Source organism: Bufo bufo, chromosome 4 (assembly GCF_905171765.1).
Source record: "Bufo bufo chromosome 4, aBufBuf1.1, whole genome shotgun sequence".
Lineage (NCBI taxonomy): Eukaryota > Metazoa > Chordata > Amphibia > Anura > Bufonidae > Bufo > Bufo bufo.
The window spans coordinates 494,618,243-494,640,132 of record NC_053392.1 but is presented as its reverse complement, the minus strand read 5'-3'; the positions used below and the strand labels follow the sequence as shown (position 1 = coordinate 494,640,132).

Here is a 21,890-nt window from a genome sequence, read left to right as displayed (position 1 = left end):
ATGTAGGATATGCTTCGTGACACAACACCTTTTATATGATTTTTTTAAATGTTGGTATGTATTTGGTAAACTTAGGTCCCCATAATGAGCTACGTTGACTTCCACTCTTATAGAACAGTGTCTTCATTTTTATCCTCATCCGTTTATTTTAATAATTTATAGAGCACCGGCATATTCCACAGCACTGTTCAGAGATTGTCGTCCCGTCAGCTTCTATTCATTTTGGGGATTAAAATTAAAATTAAAATTTCAAATGAACCTATATGTATGCTTGTTGGAGAAAACCAAAGTACTCAGTGGAATCTTACAGCAACATGGGGAGAACATACAAGGTCCATGCAGATGTTTCACGGATACAAACCCATGATTACACAGAACTAATCACGACCCATCCTCAGTTTTCACCCTGGTGTTTCTACTAAATTCTAAATGAAATACATTATAGTATACGCTTATATAAAGATCCAGTCTACATCCCTATCTACTTAAAGGGGTTCTCTGGGTCCAGGCACCCCTTTTCACATTTGCAGTCAAGGTACAGAGGTTAAAAACAGACTCCACTGTCACTGCTGCTCTGGTTCCAGTACCGAGGTCCCTTCTCCTCTGCTTCCAGTTCTTCCTGGACTGGAAATGGGACCTGTTGTTCTTCATGCCACCGCAGAAGCCATTGATTGCCTGGCAGTGGGGACGTGCATGTAGACGGCATGTCACACTTCCAGCCTAGCGGGGACCAGAAGTGGAGGAGAAGGTAGTTTGGCGCCTGAACCAGAGCACTGGTGACGGTTGAGTCTTTTTTTCATCCTCTTCACCCTGCCTGCAAATATGAAAAGATTTATGACACTATCTGAGAGAAAAAGCGCTCTTTGTTGCCAATAGCAACCAGTCACAGTACAGCTTTAATTTTACATTCTGCTCTTGAAAAATGAAAGCTGCACTGTGATTGGTTGCTATGGGCAACAAAGACAGATTTTCTTTCAGACAAGAGGCTAAATCTGCCCCCCTGCTTCCTCCTTGCTCCTGACATGTGCAGTGACCTGAGGTGTACACACAGGTCTTTTTGCCCATAGCTGCCGTCATTTACAATTCTAAACTGGAACCTGATTGGTACTGCGGGCAACAAGTCACAAAATATGGCTGTAAAATGTGCTTTTCCTGGCATTGTACATTGCAGAAACGATGACAACAAATTACAGTCACTATGGGAGACTTATCAAAACTGGTGTAAAGGAAAACTGGCTTAGTTGCCCATAGCAACCAATCAGATTCCACCTTTCATTTTTCAGAGCTCCTTTGGAAAATGAAAGGTGGAGTGGGATTGGTTGCTATGGGCAACTAAGCCAGTTTTCCTTTACACCAGTTTTGATTTATTTCCCCCACTATACTCCACTGGTCTGGAGTAGGCTTGAGCAAATCGAGCTTTGGAACATAGCTCCGAAGTCGATTCGTTAAAAAACGTAGTTTGTAATGCTTTTTCCGTAAGTATGGGCTCCGTGTAGGAAAACTTCTTCTCGGCCGAAGTTGTGCGAAACTTTGATGAATGACTTCGGTATTCCTATCTGCATATTTAAAAGCAGTTTAAAATAGGAATCCGAAGTCGGCTTTGGTACCGAAGTGCCTGCCAGTACCAAAGCCAGTACCAAAGCCGACGTCGGAATCCTGTTTTAGAATGTTTTTAAATACGCTGATAGGTATACCAAAGTCATTCACCGAAGTCTTGCCCAACTTCGGCTGGGACGAGAAGTTTTGCTACACGGAGCCCATACATTTTAATGCTGTAGGGAAACAGCTTTACCAATGAAGTTTTGTTGAAATATATCAAAACTGGTGTAAAGGAAAACTGGCTTAGTTGCTCATAGCAACCAATAAGATTCCACCTTTCATTTTCCAAAGGAACGCTGAAACATGAAAGGATGAATCTGGTTGCTATGGGACAATGTACTGCTGACCATAATGCACAGCTGAACTGGTAGAGGTAACTGGTGAACAGAGGTCACACTAAGTTTTTTCCAGAAGAGTAAAAGTACTCCTCTGACCATTTTTGAGTATTTTTACCTGAGTAGGAGTACGAAAACTGCAGTAATAGGCCTGCGCTTATTCACATCTCTCTCTTTCATAGTCAGCGGAGTCTCTTTCATAGTCAGCAGAGTCTCTGCAGCTTCTTCCCTGTCAGTCAGGCTGGGCTTACATCACAATTTTGTCATACATTTAATGTACACAAAAAACGTATATACAGTATGTTACCAGACGCCTCAGACAGATGCCATACTGTTGCATCCGTCACCGCAGAGTTGTAAAAAAGAAAAAAAAAGTTAGCTTTCATGTTTTTTTTGCTGAACCTTGCACGATGGAAAAACGTGGTGCACTACACTTTCCCATCCTGCAGAGTTCTGCAAAAAAAGGATATATATATTTTTTTTAAATGGAACTCCATGGTGACGGATGTCACAGTATGGCGTCTGTCTGAGGCGTCCGTTAATGTATGCGGTTTTTGTGTATGTTGAAAGTATGACAAAAACCAACCCTTACATGCCCGATCCAGCAGTTCTGTTATTTTTGTTGCTCTGCTCATTTAATGGAGCAGAACAACAGAAATAAATAGTGGTGGTGTGAACGGGGCCTAAGAGGTGGGTATTTATGCAGGGGACCATTGCTAAATACCATCAGGCAATTAAGTGATAAAGTCCAGTCCAATATAGCGGAATTAACCCTGTACTTTATCAGTTGGCTATAATAGCCTGCCTGCCTGCCTTCACTACACAGTGCACTACATGCATCAGTGTGTGATGTATACATGTGTGTGATGTATGTAGTGCAGTGTGGGATGTATGTAGTGCATGCAGTGTGGGATGTATGTAGTGCATGCAGTGTGGGATGTATGTAGTGCATGCAGTGTGGGATGTATGTAGTGCAGTGTGTGATGTATGTAGTGCAGTGTGTGATGTATACATGTGTGTGTGATGTATGTAGTGCAGTGTGTGATGTATACATGTGTGTGTGATGTATGTAGTGCAGTGTGTGATGTATGTAGTGCAGTGTGTGATGTATGTAGTGCATGCAGTGTGGGATGTATGTAGTGCATGCAGTGTGGGATGTATGTAGTGCATGCAGTGTGGGATGTATGTAGTGCAGTGTGTGATGTATGTAGTGCAGTGTGTGATGTATACATGTGTGTGTGATGTATGTAGTGCAGTGTGTGATGTATACATGTGTGTGTGATGTATGTAGTGCAGTGTGTGATGTATGTAGTGCAGTGTGTGATGTATGTAGTGCAGTGTGTGATGTATACATGTGTGTGATGTATGTAGTGCAGTGTGGGATGTATGTAGTGCATGCAGTGTGTGATGTATGTAGTGCAGTGTGTGATGTATGTAGTGCAGCATGGGATGTATACATGTGTGTGATGTATGTAGTGCAGCATGTGATGTATACATGTGTGTGATGTATGTAGTACAGTGTGGGATGTATACATGTGTGTGATGTATGTAGTGCAGTGTGTGATGTATGTAGTGCAGCATGGGATGTATACATGTGTGTGATGTATGTAGTGCAGCATGTGATGTATACATGTGTGTGATGTATGTAGTGCAGTGTGTGATGTATACATGTGTGTGATGTATGTAGTGCAGTGTGTGATGTATACATGTGTGTGTGTGTGATGTATGTAGTGCAGTGTGCGATGTATACATGTGTGGGATGTATACATGTGCTGTCACCTTGATGTCCGGGGCTGTTTGTCACCTCTGAGGAGTCCTCTTCAGCATCTCCGCCTCCATGTTTCCCGGGGTCTTTGTGCAGCCCGCCCCGCTCTCCTTACTGTAGAAACTCCCGGGAGCCGGACCCTCCTCCTTTCAGCTCCCGCCGGCATCCCCTACTGCAGTGCGTTGTATCGCTCCAGTGCCCGTCCAAACCATCCAATAGTAAAGCTCCTCACTGTATGGAGCATTGCTATTGGTCATTTCAGGCACAGGCAGCATTGCTGCGCTGCCTGTGCCGTTCCCTGTGCTGCTGAATGTAGGGGAAATACATTAGACTACGCCTTAGACTTTTTCCAAGGAGTAAAATGGCCTAAACAGGCGTCAATGACGCTTGTACAGGCGTTATTGCGACCTCTGCCGGTGAAGCTCATCGAGTACATTGAAATGGGAGTAAAATGACTAATAATGGGTGGTTTCATGAGGACTTGTATAGATGATTGTAAATGCTGCGGACATCTGACTATGGTTATACGTAACCCACCTGGAAATAGGAATACTAGCGGTAGACCTTACATGACTGGACCTGTAAATTTGACTGTACATCCACTCTTAGAATATAAAAGAGGGCAGAGGTAGTACTTCATTACATGTGTCTGCAGTGGAATTAACCCTCCGCCCTTCTGGTTAACCACTTGCTAATACTGTACTCTGTCATTTTATAAGCTTCAGCAAGTGTATATAAACTGGGTTTTAATCCGGCCTGAATGTGTGGTTTCACTCGCGTGTAAGTATTAACAGGTTTGTAAACTTCGCATGTATACGGCGTTTGTAGATCGCTCCTGTAAGGAGAGAAAAAAAAAAAAAAGATTTGGGTAGAAGCCAGCTGGGTAAACACGCGGTGCCTGCTGCGAGCCTATACCCACCAGGTGTCCTCCTGGCTGTGAGCAGTATAGGTGCTGCGTAGTATCAGTGTTAGGCCTCATGCACAGGAACCTTGTTTTGGTCCGCATCCGAGCCGCAGTTTTTTTCGTCTTGGATGCGGACCCATTTACTTCAACGGGGCCGCAAAAGATGCAGACAGCACTCCGCGTGCTGTCCGCATCCGTTGCTCCGTTCCGTAGGCTGCCCAAAAAATACAACCTGTCCTATTCTTGTCTGCTTTGCGGACAAGAATAGGCAGTTATATTAATGGCTGTCCGTGCTGTTCCGCATATTGCGTAACGCACACGGACGCCATCTGTGTTTTGCGGATCCGCAATTTGCGGACCCCAAAACACACAACAGTCATGTGCATGCAGCCCTAGGGTGGGTTCACATCGCGTTTCTGCCATCTGTTTGTCGCATACAGCCGTGCTAGCCTTGCAGACTATAGGAAAAAGGACTAGCCTATGTGAGCATGATAAATGTCACTTGCTGAAGCGAGACAACCCCTTTAACACCAGGGTTCCTGAAAGAGGCCACTTGGTTTGCAAGAAACACTCGTAAAATGAGTAGATCTGGGTGTGATTTTGGAGGTTTTATAAGTGCACCACCCAATTTTACCACTTACTGACCGAAAAAGGATGAATGTGATGACATTGTGTTAACATTGTCTCCCTGTGGGTTTTACTCTTCACATAGCTAACTCCTCCTGACAGGTTTGGTTTAGTAACTACTTTGTCGTGCCATTCCTCTTTTACTCCTGCTAGAAGTTGCAAATTAATTGCTAGCAGTTTGCAATGAAGGTCCAGATGGGTGTTACCAGTTTCAGCTGCAGCGTCGGACTGAAGTCCCTGGAGCCCACCAGAGGAAATTGTTCTGAGGGCCCACCTGTGTATGTAGGACCTTCAAAGGCCTATTTTATTATGGGTCCATTATTGGTAGAGCCTGGCCCCACCGGAGGATCATCTGGTACTCTGGGCTGCCAGTCTGACCCTGTGCGGGTGTGTCCTGGCACAGTCTGACACTATCCAATCAGACCTTACTCACAAGTCCGTGATGATACCCGGGCGAGACCAAGTTTGGCTCCACGGAGCCAATACATTTTGATGCTGTACAGAAACCGCATTAAAAAAGAAGCTTTTGAACGAATCGACTTCGGATCTATGATCTGAAGCTTAATTCCGTCAGGCCTAGTGTAAAGGACAGATATGACTTCTCTTTGATTAATTTTTTTAATTCACTCCTGGTTTTAGCTTCCAAAACTGCATCAAGAAACCTGATTGTGTGTTCGTACCCTAAGCCAGTGCATACAAACTAGAGTCTGTAATTATTATAGGTCAAAAATCGTTTAAGGCTACTTTCACACCCGCGGCAGAGGAATCCGGCAGGCAGTTCCGTCGCGGGAACTGCCTGCCGGATCCGTCAAAACGTATGCCAACCGATGGCATTTTAAGACTGATCCTGATCCGTCTTACAAATGCATTGAAATGCCGGATCTGTCTTTCCGGTGTCATCCGGAATAACGGATCCGGCATTTATGTTTTTCAAATTTTTTCGGTCTGGGCATGCGCAGACCGGAAGGATGGATCCGCCATTCCAGTATTTCGAATGCTGGATCCGGCACTAATACATTCCTAAGGAAAAAAATCCGGCATTCCGGCAAGTGTTCCGGATTTTTGGCCGGAGATAAAACCGTAGCATGCTGCGGTATTATCTCCGTCCTGATCAGTCAAAAAGACTGAACTGAAGACATCCTGATGCCTCCTGAACGGAATGCTCTCCATTCAGAATGCATGGGGATAAGGCCTCATGCACACAACCGTTGGACCCATTCACGGATTGGTCCGCAATTCCGAAGATGCGGAAGTGAGTCACGGAACACCGGAAGCACTACGGAGTGCTTCCGTGCTGTTTCTTTCCGTGGTTCCGCACCGCAAAAAAATGACATGTTATATTTTTTTGTGGTGCGGACATACCACGGACTCATTCAAGTTGAATGGGTCCGGCCCGCTGCACGGATGTTGCCCGTGCATTGGGGGCCGCAGTTGCGGTCCCCAATGCACGGAACGGCCGCACAGTGGTGGTGTGCATGAGGCCTAAAACTGATCAGTTTTTTTCCGGTATAGAGCCCCTAGGACGGAACTCAAAGCCGGAAAAGAAAAACGCAAGTGTGAAAGTACCCTTAAACATGTATGTTTCTACTTATTTCTATGCTCATTTTTACCTTTCTGCCAGTTTCCTGGCCCCCTGTCTGCATAGCAGAAGAAAGCATTGTCCTGCTCCATTTCCCGGTGTGTGTGTTCTGCCAATATGAAAACAATTGAATGTTGTAATTCAGGTCAGTGAAGATTCCAGATCCTCCTCTCATCGTACAGCGAGCAGTGGAAACACCCAGATGTTGTCGGGGGAGGACAACACACAAAATAACATTTCCAGAGACAGTTTGTGGATCTTCGTCTCATGTTTCGTTTCGAACTAAGTCTTCTGTTACTGCTTTGTGCTGCCCATAAAACGTGAAGGGTCCATTTATCAGTCTCTATCAGCTGCACAAAGAAATGTCATTCTTTAACAAGTTTACGGTTTCTTCTAAATGTTAAGAGCTTTGAAAATTACTGTTCAAAAAAAAAAAAAAAGTGACTGGTGAGCGCTGAGTCGTGTAGTAGTTAATATAGTGCTTACGATACTTTCACACTAGCGTTATTCTTTTCCGCAAAAAATAAATGCCGGATCTGTTTTTCCAGATGACATCGGAGAGACGGATCCGGCATTTCAGCGCATTTGTAATATGGATCAGGATCCTGATCCGTCTGACAAATGCCATCAGTTTGCATGCGTTTTGCCGGAATCCTCTGCCGCAAGTGTGAAAGTACCCTTACTCGCAAGACCTAAACTTGGAGAGGAACACTGAAGGTCCCATGGACTTTCCCGTGGACTAAACTTTTACTTTACGGTTATAGACAGATTTATGATTTGCAACTTTTTGAAAAATTCGTCAAGGCATTCCAGCAAGGGGGGGGGGGGGGGGTGTCATAGAAACACTGGAGTAGCATTCTAGACAAAAGTGTAAAAAATCTGCCACACAATGGGATTTGCATATGGATGGCCATCAATATAAGCTCGGCGGGGGTCTGACGTCTTACTATGCGCAGCGCCGTACATTGTATAGTGGCCGTGCTTGGTAAATGAAAAACAGCCACAAATTCTTAAAAACGGTTTTATATACATATTGAGTTCAAAGTGTCCATCTCTAACAAGACCCCATGATGAGCAATAGCTGGGATTTGCCCTGTGGTATAATCTCTGCGGAGATATCCATAATCACCGGGCAAATCGGTTGTGAAAAATAGTGAATTTGAGGAATTTTCTCTACGCTCGAGTCCTCACTCTCTACGCAGTCTTCTTCTTCTTCTTTTGGTTTTGTGCAGTTATACAGATCGTATTGCGATTGCGCAGTTCTATACTTCTGGTCTACTGGATGCCGTATTATGGGCATTTTACTATATAAAGCTGAAATGGTGTGTAGATTTTTTTATGAGCAGGTTCCTCGGCCTGTATGCCTTGGCTCATTACTATAAAAATTGGAATATTTCTAACCTTTATTTTAAATTACAGAATAAAAGAAATAGGCTTTTTCTGCAGTGACACAAATACATAAGTAACTGACCCATTTCTGTCCTGCATCTCATTACCGAGACCTCCCTTCCCACTGCTCCATTGTCTGTTTGATTCCTTTGTTCCTAGAAAGAGGCAAAGTGAATTGAATCCCCCCCCCCCCCAGGATGGAGAAACATAGACCCCCCAGGGGTGTCCGCCTCAGAACTATGTAAAAGTTCCCAGAAGCGCTGCAGAGTAATGCGATGCAGCGGGGCATCTGTCCACGCCGTTCACCTGAGCGGAGATGTAACTAGGGATAATTACTAGATATCACGCCAGACAGGGCGGAAGAAGCATTCATCAGCCCCCCGGGCTTGTATGTCTCAAAGATAGAAGCGAGGGCAGTTTAATTTGCAGTCCCTGTCTGAGTCCAAGTGATTCCAGTTCGTTCATCATTATAAACCGTAATTAAAAAATAGGATAAATTATGATTTTGGCAAAAAAAAAAAAACCTCCACATATATTTGGATGACTAAAATTGATATAAGAAAAAGATGACCATTGGAGAGCAGCAAACTGACTGGGGGAGATTTATCAAACTGGTGTAAAGTAGAACTGGCTTAGGTGTCCATAACGACCAATCAGATTCCACCTTTCTCTTCAGCGCCGACCACTTTTGCCTTCAGTGGAAATGTCGTTGTATATGGAGGCCGTTGATTGCGTTAGGGTGGGATTCTTACAGATCTCATAGGACCCCCTTATGACCAGACTCCCTGATGTCTGTCTATGTGGACAGATGTAGAGCTGTTTCTGGAAAAAAAAATAGGACAGGGGCAAACCCTTTAAAAGGGTTATCCAATTTCACAAACAGCCACCCCCCCCATGTGCTGGGCCCCTCAAAGGGAATATACTTACCTGGCTCCCCGTGCCGTTCCTGGTCCCCGCACCGCTGCTGCTTCTCCCTGTACATGGATGAAAACATCTGGTGTCGGGGGGAGCAGCCAATGGCAGATGGGACGGGCCTCCCTAGTGTCACCCACGATGCTAGGGAGCCTCACCCCGACACAGGATGTTTTCATACGTGCACAGGGAGAAGCAGGGGCGGTGCGGGGACCAGGAGCGGCGCACGGAGCGGGGTAGGTATATTACCTCTGAGGGGCCCGGCACATGGGGGGGCTGTTTTTGAAATTGGATAACCCCTTTAAGGAACTTTTAGGCTGGCCATAAAGATTACATAGCTCACAAACCCAACCTCTCTACACATTCTCCGCTTGGAGAGGGGAATAAGCCACTGACACATACCTAGGGTGTTGGCTTATCTCCCCTAAAAACAAAAGAATCCGACATGTTGAAATCTCCGACATCTGTCGTTAGGAGAGAGACAGGAGGCCCCCAAACACATAAAAGGGTTTGCCAGTCATGCTGAAGTTTGGTAGCTAATATGTATGGTCTTTGTCTGGATAAAAAATCTCCTACAATTTTGAGCCAAGAGGGCTTACACGAGCCTATGTGACCCCATGGTTACAGATTACAAGCATCTAATTATGTGGTTATGCATTATTCACCGATCCCCCGCCGCTGCCGTTCCAGCCGTTACTGAGCCCTTGCTCGTCTCCACTTCCTGGTCCTGGCTTTGGAAATGCCTGGAGATACCTACTCCGCCAATGAACTTAAGGGTCGATGCCCAGGCAGTTATTGGGAACAAACTGAACGTTTCTGATAAGAGCCTAATCGTGAGCAGAGGTGAGAACTGCATTTCCATGTAGCCACCTTTATCTCTGTGTGAGGCGAATCCCTGTTTTCTCAGAACAATCTGCTTCCAACGAGCACTGGTTTTATGTGCCTTTGTTTTTTTTATCGGGGGATCGGCAGCACAGTTTAATGGGGCAATTATTGGGAATGAGCGTTCGCTGGCTGCATAAAATATTTTAGAAAAGGGGAAGTATGAGTGAACAAAAAATAAAAGCATCATTACTCACCTCACCATTCCAATGCTTATCAGGTCCCCACTGATCTCCACTTCATGGTCCAATTTCGGGGTATAGGAAATGTTCACTTATTGACTGCCGTTGTGATCAGCCTCCACAAGTGATTAGCCGAGGCGGCATTTCCTGTGTGTCAAAATTGGACCAGGAAATAGAGACCACTGGGACATGGTAAGCGTCAGGTAGACCGTGAAGGATCGGTGGGGTGTGTAATGCTTCTTTTATTTTTTTTTTAACCCATTATAGTTACATCCCAAATTACCGTTACCATGTACTTTGAAGCACAGTAAGGATTGCATTTCTGTTTTACCCTCTGTTGCAGCTTTCACCGCTCTGTTGATCCACATTTCTCCTTTGGCTACACGTGGAATAATAAGGGGCCTAGGCAACCAGCCAGAGGCTGTTGGGCAATAATGGAGCCAGTGGTATGTGCAAAATGTGATTACTGCTGTCAACACCAGAGTGAAGCAAACAGAGGGTGAACGCAGCAGACAGATAGTGACCAGAGAAACAGATTATCAGCCTCAGTCCTAGGAATGAAGCTTTCGGAGACAAATCGAGCTTGCGGTTGTGCTTTATAAACCACGGAATGAAGACACAGGGTGGCATGGCGCTGTCAGAATCCAATGATGGAAAAGCTGTTTCAGCACTATTAAACTTTCGGATCTTGGCCGCATCTCACCAGATTTTTTTTAAGAGCAGAACTATGTTTATCTCTGTTTTCCCACAGTTTCCAGCTTCTAATTATATAGACGTTAAAGAGTAACGTGCTTGGAATAAACATTATGGATCATTTGATGCACTGCTAGTATACGGGGCCATTGAACAACATACATTTTTATATATAAAGGACCGTTTTAGTACTACTGTTATGTGGTAGCAAGTTAAGTACAGTCAGGGAGGACTAGAAAGTCAATCTGGCCCCAGCTAGCCACACAAGTTACGTCCCCTTTAACATACATAATAGGCTTGGAGGAATGGGAGCATGCTGCCACGGGAAAAATCATAGAAAACTCCCCTGAAAATCAAATGTGACCAAATCAGTTTTCCTCCCAAGAAAGATAAATGCCAAATCTTCTCTGGAGTACGTCCTACCAAGTTCACATGGCCTAGGCATTCTGCGCCTCGGCCATGCGACCAGTGAACGGGATGTCACTAGCCAAGGCTAAGCTGCGAGATGGCCCCAGGGTTCACAAGCAGAAGTCTCGGAAAACCCCTTTGAGGATTCGTTTTTATTTCTCATCAATGCTTGACCTGATAGTGAGGGCGTAGCTATAGAGGTAGCTGTCCCACTCAGGCCCTGGTTTCTAAAGACCTCCATACATATTAGTGTATTTCTGGCCAATCCCAGTGGGTTCGACAGACAGTCTAATGTGTATAGGGAGCTCTCTACTGTCCCCCAGCAGATAATGTTAGGGGAGCAGGCTCGGACTGGCCCACCGGGGAAATCCTCGGTGGGCCCCTGGGATTTACAGTTAATGATTAGTGCAGCAGGCAGCTCCAGCGCCGCTGCCTGCCATTTCAATAAGCACTCACACAGTACGTTAGCAAGTGGCGAGATGACTGATTGACGGTCACCTTGCCACTTCACACTTGCCAATGCTGCCGGTGCCCAATGCCTACTCTCCGCTCACCTGTAGAGGGCTTGTTGTGCTGCCTAGTGCAGCTGGGTCCACCTTCCACCGTGGTGGGTCCCGCTTCCTCCTAGGAACCAGCTACATTTGTACTCTGCTCAGAAGCCCCAGGCAGATGGGCGTTGCTCAGTCTAAAAGAGGTGCTACTCTCAATATATACTATAAGAAATTTAGACTAGCACATTTATATTCATAGTCACAGGTGCATATCCATAAAGCAAACATGGTTGATAAAAGTTTTTGCGGGGCAACGGAACGGATATACTGATACGGACAGCACACGGTGTGCTGTCCGCGTTTTTTGCGGACCCATTGAAATGAATGGGTCCGCATCCTATCCACAAAAAAAAAACGTAACGGACACGGAAACAAACAACGTTCGTGTGCATGTAGCCTAAGGCCTCATGCACACGACCATTGTGTGTTTTGCGGTCCGCAAATCACGGATCCGCAAAACACGGATGGCGTCCCCGTGGGTTCCGCAATTTTGCGGAACGGCACGGACAGCCTCTAATATAACTGCCTATTCTTGTCTGCAAAGCTCGGACAAGAATAGGACACGTTATATTTTTTTGCGGACCACGGAACAGAGCAACGGATGCGGACAGCACACGGAGTGCTGTCCGCATCTTTTGCGGCCCCATTGAACTGAATGGGTCCGCATCCGAGCCGTTAAAACTGCGGCTCGGATGCGGACCAAAACAATGGCCGTGTGCATGAGGGCTAAAGCAAATGTTTGTCGGCAACTTCAAATTAAAAAGTTTACTGGAGTGAATACGCCGTTTGCCACCATGTATTGACTCATATAGGGTCTTACTCAAGTGGTCAAGACACTTGAGAAAGACCCAATAGGGATGGTTACATGGTGGTCTATTCACTCCAGTACACTTTTTTCCATTTAAATATGCTGGCAAATATTTGCTTTAATCCTCATGCAGACGTCCGCGGAACAAGGTCCGTGAGATACCAGACTGGCATCCTGCTTAGTGCAGGAGCGCACGGCGTCATTGGTTGCTATGACACCGTGCGCTTCGTGCCGCCGCCGCTGTACAGTAGTACACTCGTTTAGATCATACGAGTGTATTATTGTACTGCTGCGGCGGCACAAAGCTCATGGCGTCTTAGCAAACAATGACGCTGGTATCTCTCTGACCGCGTTCCACGGACATCTGCATGAGGCTTTCCTTTGCATATTGTTTTGGATGGCTGAGGGAGAGGGTGGTTCATCAAGGATAAGGAATTTCCATGTGTGAGATAAATTATCAACTACAATGAGCTGCTTAATGATAAGCACTTTGATATAGTGCAGTGCACAATGCCGTTCTGTGTTGCACACCTGTACTAAACTGCAAGGATTCATGTATGTAAGGCCAAAAAATGAACATTTAATATTTCCGTTTATGGCAGCTGTAGGGTGGGCCCCTAGAATGATTTCCACTGGTAGGCCCTAGGCACCCAAATCCGACACTGCAGGGGAGAGAAGGACCCAGTATAATCATCTACTAGAAGATAAGCTGCTGGAAGTGTCTGGCAACGGCTTTCTCCCTTCTCCCATTGAATAGACATAAACATTTGGCGGAACAGAACATGTATGGGGCATGGGGGAGTCATTCGGCCGACAGTGGTTGGATGTGTATGGACGGCATCTACTACACAAAAAGACATCAGTTTTACTAATGGCACATGGTAGATGAGGGCCGGTGACAGATTTTGTATTGGGGCCTAGAAGCTTCAAGTTAGCCTCTGCCTCTTAGGCTACTTTCCCACTGGCGTTTCTGGGTCCGCTTCTGAGATCAGTTTCAGGGCTCTCACAAGCGGTCCAAAACGGATCAGTTCAGCCCCAATGCATTCTGAATGGATAAGGATCCGTTCAGAATGCATCAATTTGGCTGCGTTTGGTCTCCGTTGCGTTTTTTTTAGACTGTCACTAAAACGCAGCTTGCAGCGTTTTGGTGACCGTCTGACTATGCGGAGCCTAACGGATCCGTCCTGACTTACAATGTAAGTCAATGGGGACGGATCTGTTTTTCATTGACAAAATGTGGTGCAATAAAAAACGGATCCGTCCCCCATTGACTTTCAATGTAAGTCAAGACGGATCCGTTTTGACTTAGACTTTTTTTTTGAAATGAATAATGCAAACGGATCCGTTCTGAACAGATACAAGCGTTTGCATTATTGGTGCGGATCCGTCTGTGCAGATACAAGACGGATCCGCACCAAACACGAGTGTGAAAGTAGCCTTAGTGTTAAAGGGGTTACCCAACTTTAAACTTTTTTTATTAGATCCCTTCAGAATGGCCAGACCCGCGGTGTTGTTCATACTTACCTTGTGTTCCAGCTCCATTGCGGGTCCCGGATCCCTGGGCATCAACATCCTGATGACGAAGCCACATGTTACCAATGCAGCCAATCACTGGCTGCGGTGGTGATCTGTCACCCGTGCGGCACGTGACCAGTGGCGTACTGAATGTGATTGGCTGTGACCGTCAAGTGCATCCCTGTCAATAGCATAATGATTCCCAGAGATCTGGGTCCTGCGGAGGCGGCTGTGCAGGGATGGAGCTGGATACTAGTCTACACCCTAGTTATGGGATAATATTGCTCAAGTAGGAAAGTAAAACTCTACTACTTTTTCGTTGTGTTTTTCGAGATAAAGATCGTGGTCATGGTTGACACATTCTGCTACCACTAATTCCTATATTAATAAAACCTTTGTGACTGTAGGAAACTACTGTTTTCATTGGCAAGCACCGCCGCCTGCTTTCTTCTGACATTTGTTCTAAAATTTTGTCCGTAGATGAAAAAAAGGAGAGGGGGTGATTTGGTTCCCACAGGAGCACAGGCCTGGTTGGTTTTGTTTTTTTCCAGTTTTTTTTTCCCCTTTCGACCCTCTAGAGAATTGTTTTGTTTCTCAGGACTTCGCATGTAACATAGGAAATGCAGAACCCGCCCATCATACAGTACAACTCTGACTTTGTATCCGTTTCCTCTAATGCTGGGGATACAGAGGAGGCTAAAGCCACGCAGCATGCAGACGAGGTGGAAACAACCCATCTTTGCCCTCCAGACTACGTCCAGAGCTTCCTCTATGAAGCCAGGTAATGTTCACCGACCGGGTGGATCGTCTTTGTGTTCGCGCTGGTATGTGGTGTGTTCGTGCTCCCTTCACTGCCGACGCAGGCTATAGCAGGGTTCAGCAACCTTCGGCACTCCAGCTGTTGTGAAACTACAACTTCCAGCGTGCTCCGTTCCCTTCTATGACAGTTCAGAGAACCGTTGTGCCTGCTGGGAGTTGTGGTCTGCTAACAGCTGGCGTGTTGAAGGTTGCTGACCCATGGTCTATAGAGTATGGTGCCTGTGGTATACTGAGGAGGTGTGCACCAGCTCCTGAAGAAGTTTCGCCACGCACCATCACTTTAGGAGGAGGTTCACTGTAATGGGGGGGGGGGGGGGGGCACATGATCTTACATCCATATATACATATATACATTCTATATATTACTACATTTATTCATGAAGCCTTAGATTTATGGAAACCTCGCCCAAGCACGAGCCTGCATTTTGCATACCAACCCTTCACCCCCTCTGGTGTTTTAAAGCCCGAGCTATCCCACGCTTAAGATCCACAATAATGCAGACCGTCCAGGCGGAACAACAAATTCTGTGTTTCGATGCAGATGTGAAGGAGCCGACCCTGCACAGGGCTGCTTTATTCTTGAGCGCTGGTGTATGAATATTATCATTATTTCGCATTGTTCTAATTACAGTTGAGCTATTGTCATGGAGGTTTGTGCATTGCCTACACAATGGTCTCCAGGGGGACGGTATAGGTAGGCTTGCAGCCATTGGAATGATGTATTTGCAGGTGATCCAGGTGCCACATGGTATTTGCGCATATGCATCCGATTAGCGAGAATGAATCGCTATCTACAGGTTACTGCTAGGCACTGCCATGAAATTCCAGAATATGCAAGTGTGACTTACCCTTTTACGAGGGACTATACAACAGACTGTCCTGTGACACCTGCTGTGCGCTGTTTAGCAGTGGGTTTTATTGCAGTCATTGGCAGCTTTGCAAATGCTTGCCGTGTATTGTGATAATGACGAGCTATATAACAAATGTCACCGGGTGCCGCATACTTACTGCGACATCTGTGTGTTAATGTTTAACTGAGAAAACACAAAGTGCAGGGTTTTTCCCAAAGTTAGCGCCGTACCGTATTCGCTGTATCTACTGTACTAGTAATTAGGGTTTTACTTTTCTAGGTTTTAGATCATTAGGATTTGAATGGGCACCTTTAAAAGGGTTGTCCCACTTAGAAATGAAATTTATCATGTAGACCAAGTTAATACAAGGCACTTACTAATGTGTTGTGATTGTCCATATTGCCTCCTTTGCTGGCTGGATTAATTTTTCCATCACATTATAGTGAGTTCTGGCCACCATTGCAATCCAGTATCAGTGGCCATGCTTGCACACTATGGGAAAAAGCGCCGTCTCTTCTGGTGGCCGGTACTGTGGGAGAACACATAGGCCCCTTTCACACGAGCGAGTATTCCGCGCGGATGCGATGCGGGAGGTGAACGCATTGCACCCGCACTGAATACCGACCCATTCATTTCTATGGGGCTGTGCACACGAGTGGTGATTTTCACACATCACTTGTGCGTTGCGTGAAAATCGCAGCATGCTCTATATTCTGCATTTTTCACGAAACACAGGCCCAATAGAAATGAATGGGGTTGCGTGAAAATCGCAAGCATCCGCAAGCAAGTGCGGATGCGGTGCAATTTTCACGCACGGTTGCTAGGAGACGATCGGGATGGGGACCCTATCATTATTATTTTCCCTTATAACATGGTTATAAGGGAAAATAATAGCATTCTGAATACAAAATGCATAGTAAAACATAGCTGAAGGGGTTAAAAAAAATGGTTATAAGGGAAAATAATAGCATTCTGAATACAGAATGCATAGTAAAACATCGCTGAAGGGGTAAAAAAAAAATAAAAAAAATTTTAACTCACCTTTAATCCACTTGTTCGCGTAGCCGGCATCTCCCTCTGGCTTCATCTGATCTCCGTGCAGCAACAGGACCTTTGGTGACGTCATTCTGGTCATCACATGATCCATCACCATGGTAAAAGATCATGTGACGTACCATGTGATGACCGGAGTGACGTCACCACAGGTCCTGTTGCTGCACAGAGATCAGATGAAGACAGAAGGAGATGCCGGCTTCGCGAACAAGTGGATTAAGGTGAGTTAAATTATTTTTTAATTTTTTTTTAACCCCTTCAGCGATGTTTTACTATGCATTCTGTATTCAGAATGTATTATTTTCCCTTATAACATGGTTATAAGGGAAAATAACACAATCTACAGAACACTGATCCCAAGCCCGAACTTCTGTGAAGAAGTTCGGGTTTGGGTACCAAACACGCGCGATTTTTCTCACGCGAGTGCAAAACGCATTACAATGTTTTGCACTCGTGCGGAAAAATCGCGGGTGTTCCCGGAACGCACCCGCACATTTTTCCGCAACGCCCGTGTGAAAGAGGCCATAGGCTGGTGCTTTTTCCTATAGTCTGCAAGCACGACCACTGCTGCTGGATTGCAGGGTGGTCGTAACCGCTGGAAACAAGCAGTGTATAATGTGATGGAAAAGTGAATCAAGCCAGCAGAGGAGGCAACATGGACAATCACAATACATTAGTAATTGCCTTGTATTAAATGTAGCTACATGATAAATGCTATTTGCTAAAGTGAGGCAACCCCTTTAAGAGTGTCTGTTGGTTCCAAAATCAGTTTCAGCATAAACATACCAGCACGAAGGATAGGTGCTTTGAAACATAACCGCACCTTTCTTGAGAAAATCCAGTTCTCTAAGGCCTCATGCACACAAACGTATTTTCATTCCGTGTCCGTTCAGTTTTTTTGGCGGACCGTATATTAAACGATTCATTTCAATGGGTCCGCAAATAAAATGGAAGGTACTCCGTGTGCATTCCGTTTCCGTATGTCTGTATTTCTGTTCCGCAAAAAAATAGAACATGTCCTATTATTGTCCGCATTACCGACAAGGATAGGACTGTTCTATTAGGGGCCAGCTGTTCCGTTCCGCAAAATACAGAATGCACACTGATGTCATCCGTATTTTTTGCGGATCTGTTTTATTTTTTTCGGACCGTAAAATACATATGGTCGCGTGCATGAGGCCTAATCCTGAGAAAGGCTTCTTTTTATTTTTATGCAAATAAGTTTCTTCAGTGCACCATGGGCGGGGTTACTTCATCCAATGCACCCATCTTCCCCTGCATCATTGCTACTGCCTCTGAAGTCTCATGGATTGTCAATCAAACAAGAGGGGGAGGTGCTAGCCGGTGTTCTGGCATAGCAATGGCGCACCAATCTCTTGGATGGCTCCCCCCAGGGTGCACTGAAAACCTTATTTGCATAAAAATAAAAGGCAGCATTTCTCTGGCGATCAGATTTTGACAAAAAAGTTATGGTTTGGTAGCAGGAGACATACCCAATATGATGGAATGCTTACTTTGAAACTGATTTTGGAGGTGACAGACTCTCTTTAAAGGGGTTCTCCGGGAATTAAGAAAATGAAAATACTTAAATATTACTTTATTATAAATATATTCTCAAATACCTTTCTTTTTTTACAATGGCTCGTTTTGTCTGGGGAGCAATCATCAGGGGAAACAAAATGGCCGCTGTCCCATTAGTTCACACAAAACCTGTTCTTATCACACATAGCAACATAGTACATAAGGCCGAAAAAAGACAATTGTCCATCCAGTTCGGCCTGTCGTCCTGCAAGTTAATCCAGAGGAAGGCAAAAAAAAAACTGTGAGGTAGAAGCCAATTTTCCCCACTTTGGGGGAATAAAAAATTCCTTCCCGACTCCAATCAGGCAATCAGAATAACTCCCTGGATCAACGACCTCTCTCTAGTAGCTATAGCCTGTAATATTATTACACTCCAGAAACACATCCAGGCCCCTCTTGAATTCCTTTATTGTACTCACCATCACCACCTCCTCAGGCAGAGAGTTCCATAGTCTCACTGCTCTTACCGTAAAGAATCCTCTTCTATGTTTGTGTACAAACCTCTTTCCTCCAAACGCAGAGGATGTCCCCTTGTCACAGTCCTGGGGATAAATAGATGATGGGATAGATCTCTGTACTGACCCCTGATATATTTATACATATTAATTAGATCTCCCCTCAGTCGTCTTTTTTCTAACGTGAATAACCCTAATTTTGATAATCTTTCAGGGTACTGTAGTTGCCCCATTCCAGTTATTACTTTAGTTGCCCTCCTCTGGACCTTCTCCAGATCTGCTATGTCTGCCTTGTTTACAGGAGCCCAGAACTGTACACAGTACTCCATGTGTGGTCTGACTAGCGATTTGTAAAGTGGTAGGACTATGTTCTCATCACGGGCATCTATGCCCCTTTTGATGCCACCCATTATCTTATTGGCCTTGGCAGCAGCTGCCTGACACTGGTTTTTACAGCTTAGTTTGCTGTTCACTAAAATCCCTAGGTCCTTTTCCATGTCAGTGTTACACCATTAAGGCTACTTTCACACCTGCGTTAGGTGCGGATCCGTCTGGTATCTGCACAGACGGATCCGCACCTATAATGCAAACGCTTAGATCCGTTCAGAATGGATCCGTTTGCATTACCATGAACAAAAAAAAAAAAATATATATATTTTTTTTTTGTTCATGATAATGCAAACGGATCCGTTTTGACTTTACATTGAAAGTCAATGGGGGACGGATCCGTTTGAAAATTGAGCCATATTGTGTCAACTTCAAACGGATCCGTCCCCATTGACTTACATTATAAGTCTGGACGGATCCGTTTGCCTCCGCACGGCCAGTCGGACACCCGAACGCTGCAAGCTGCGTTCAGGTGTCCGCCTGCTGAGCGGAGGACAAACGGTGCGAAACTGATGCATTCTGAGCGGATCCGCATCCACTCAGAATGCATTAGGGCTGGACGGATCCGTTCGGGGCCGCTTGTGAGAGCCTTCAAACGGAACTCACAAGCGGAGCCCTGAACGCTAGTGTGAAAGTAGCCTAAGTATGTACGGGTGACTTGCATTATTCCTTCCCATGTGCATAACATTACATTTGTCAGTGTTAAACCTCATCTGCCACTTATCTGCCCAAGCCTCCAATCTATCCAGATCCCTCTGTAGCAGTATACTGTCCTCTTCAGTGTTAATTACTTTACACAGTTTAGTGTCATCTGCGAAAATTGATATTTTACTATGCAAGCCTTCTACAAGATAATTAATAAATATATTGAAGAGAATAGGGCCCAATACTGACCCCTGAGGTACTCCACTAGAGACAGTTACTTACCCACATACAGACGTTTTCTCCCAGTCCGAGCATTCTCATTTTATATACTAACCTTTTATGTGGTACAGTGTCAAATGCTTTGGAGAAGTCCAGATACGACATCCATTGATTCACCGCTGTCAAGTCTAGAACTTACCTCTTCATAGAAACTGATTAAATTAGTTTGATATGACCGATCCCTCATAAAGCCATGCTGATATGGCGTTATTTGCTTATTTTCATTGAGGTACTCCAAGATAGCATCTCTTAGAAAACCTCCAAACAGTTTACCCACGACAAATGTTAAACTTACCGGCCTATAGTTTCCGGGCTCTGTTTTTGGACCCTTTTTGAATATTGGCACCACATTTGCTATGCGCCAATCCTGTGGAACACTCCCTGTCAGTATAGAGTCCGCAAATATCAGAAATAAGGGTCTAGTTTTTCAGTGCTTCCTCGCTACCCTCCTGTTTTAGGGATTTAAATGCTTTATTTTTGTCATTTATTGATTTCTTTACAGTTCTATTTATCCACATTGTTTTTTTCTTGTTCTTTAACCTTTTATTCCCATAAGGTATGTACCTCTCACAGTTAGATTTTAGGATGCTTTTAAAAATATCCCATTTTGTGGCTGTATTTTTATTTTTAGGACTATGGCCTCTCTTAGTTGGCTAAATTTAGCTTTTTTGAAGTTTGGTATTTTTGTACCTCTCTGAAGAAACACTCTTTTGAATGATAATTGGAAGGTTATTACTTTATGGTCACTATTTCCCAGGTGTACCCCGACCTGCACATCTGTTGTTCTGTCAGGTCTATTGGTTAATACTAAGTCCAGTATGGCCGTCCCTCTAGTCGGGACCTGACCCAGTTGGTTACTGCCAAGAACCTGTTTCCCTTATGAGATATACAAGTTTCAGTTTCCCAGTCTATATCTGGGTAGTTGAAGTCCCCCATAATAACCACCTCATTATGATTTGCCGCCTCGTCTATCTCGTTTAGTAGTAGATTTTCTGTGGACTCTGGTATATTAAGTGGTTTATAATAAACTCCTATTAGTAATTTATTATTGTTTTTGCCTCCATGTATTTCTACCCACAGTGACTCCACATGTTCATGTCCCTCACTTATATATTCCCGGAGTGTGGGCTTTAGACAAGACTTTACATAAAGGCAGACCCCTCCCCCTCTCCAGTTTTGACGATCCTTTCTAAACAGACTGTAACCTTGTACATTAACCGCCCAGTCATAGCCATCATCCAGCCATGTCTCAGTTATTCCCACTATGTCATAGTTCTCCTCACACATCACTAATTCCAGTTCCCCAGTTTTATTAGTCAGGCTTCTGGCATTAGTATACATGCATTTAAGAGGTTTATGTATATTTTGTACCCTACACTTTTCCTTCTGAGCTGTTGTAGTCCCTCCTTCCATTCCTCCCCCAGTCCCACTACCTTGCCCCCGGTCTCTATCTGCACTATCTTCCCATCCTATAATGCAGGGCTGGCCAACCTGTGGCTCTCCAGCTGTTGCAAAACTACAACTCCCAGCATGCCCAGACAGCCTACAACTATCAGCCTACAGCAGGGCATGGTGGGAATTGTAGTTTTACAACAGCTGGAGAGCCACAGGTTGGCCAGCCCTGCTATAATGTAATTACCTTCCCCCCCCAGTCCCTAGTTTAAACACTTC

At 45.0% G+C, this 21,890-nt stretch overlaps 1 protein-coding gene across 6 annotated transcripts in view; it reads left to right on the top strand.

Moving 5' to 3' along the window:
• Positions 1 to 21,890, top strand: part of UTRN (utrophin) — a 683,920-nt gene that overhangs the window by 35,426 nt on the left and 626,604 nt on the right. Inside the window, exon 1 of one of the 6 annotated variants that reach the window (XM_040429569.1) lies at positions 14,853 to 14,930. The exons of the other annotated variants lie outside the window; for them this stretch is intronic. Within the exon in view, the coding sequence (XP_040285503.1) occupies positions 14,861 to 14,930 (70 nt within the window). The 5' untranslated portion in view covers positions 14,853 to 14,860. Of the gene's footprint in view, positions 1 to 14,852; positions 14,931 to 21,890 lie in introns of those variants that run through there. 6 annotated transcript variants of the gene reach the window in all.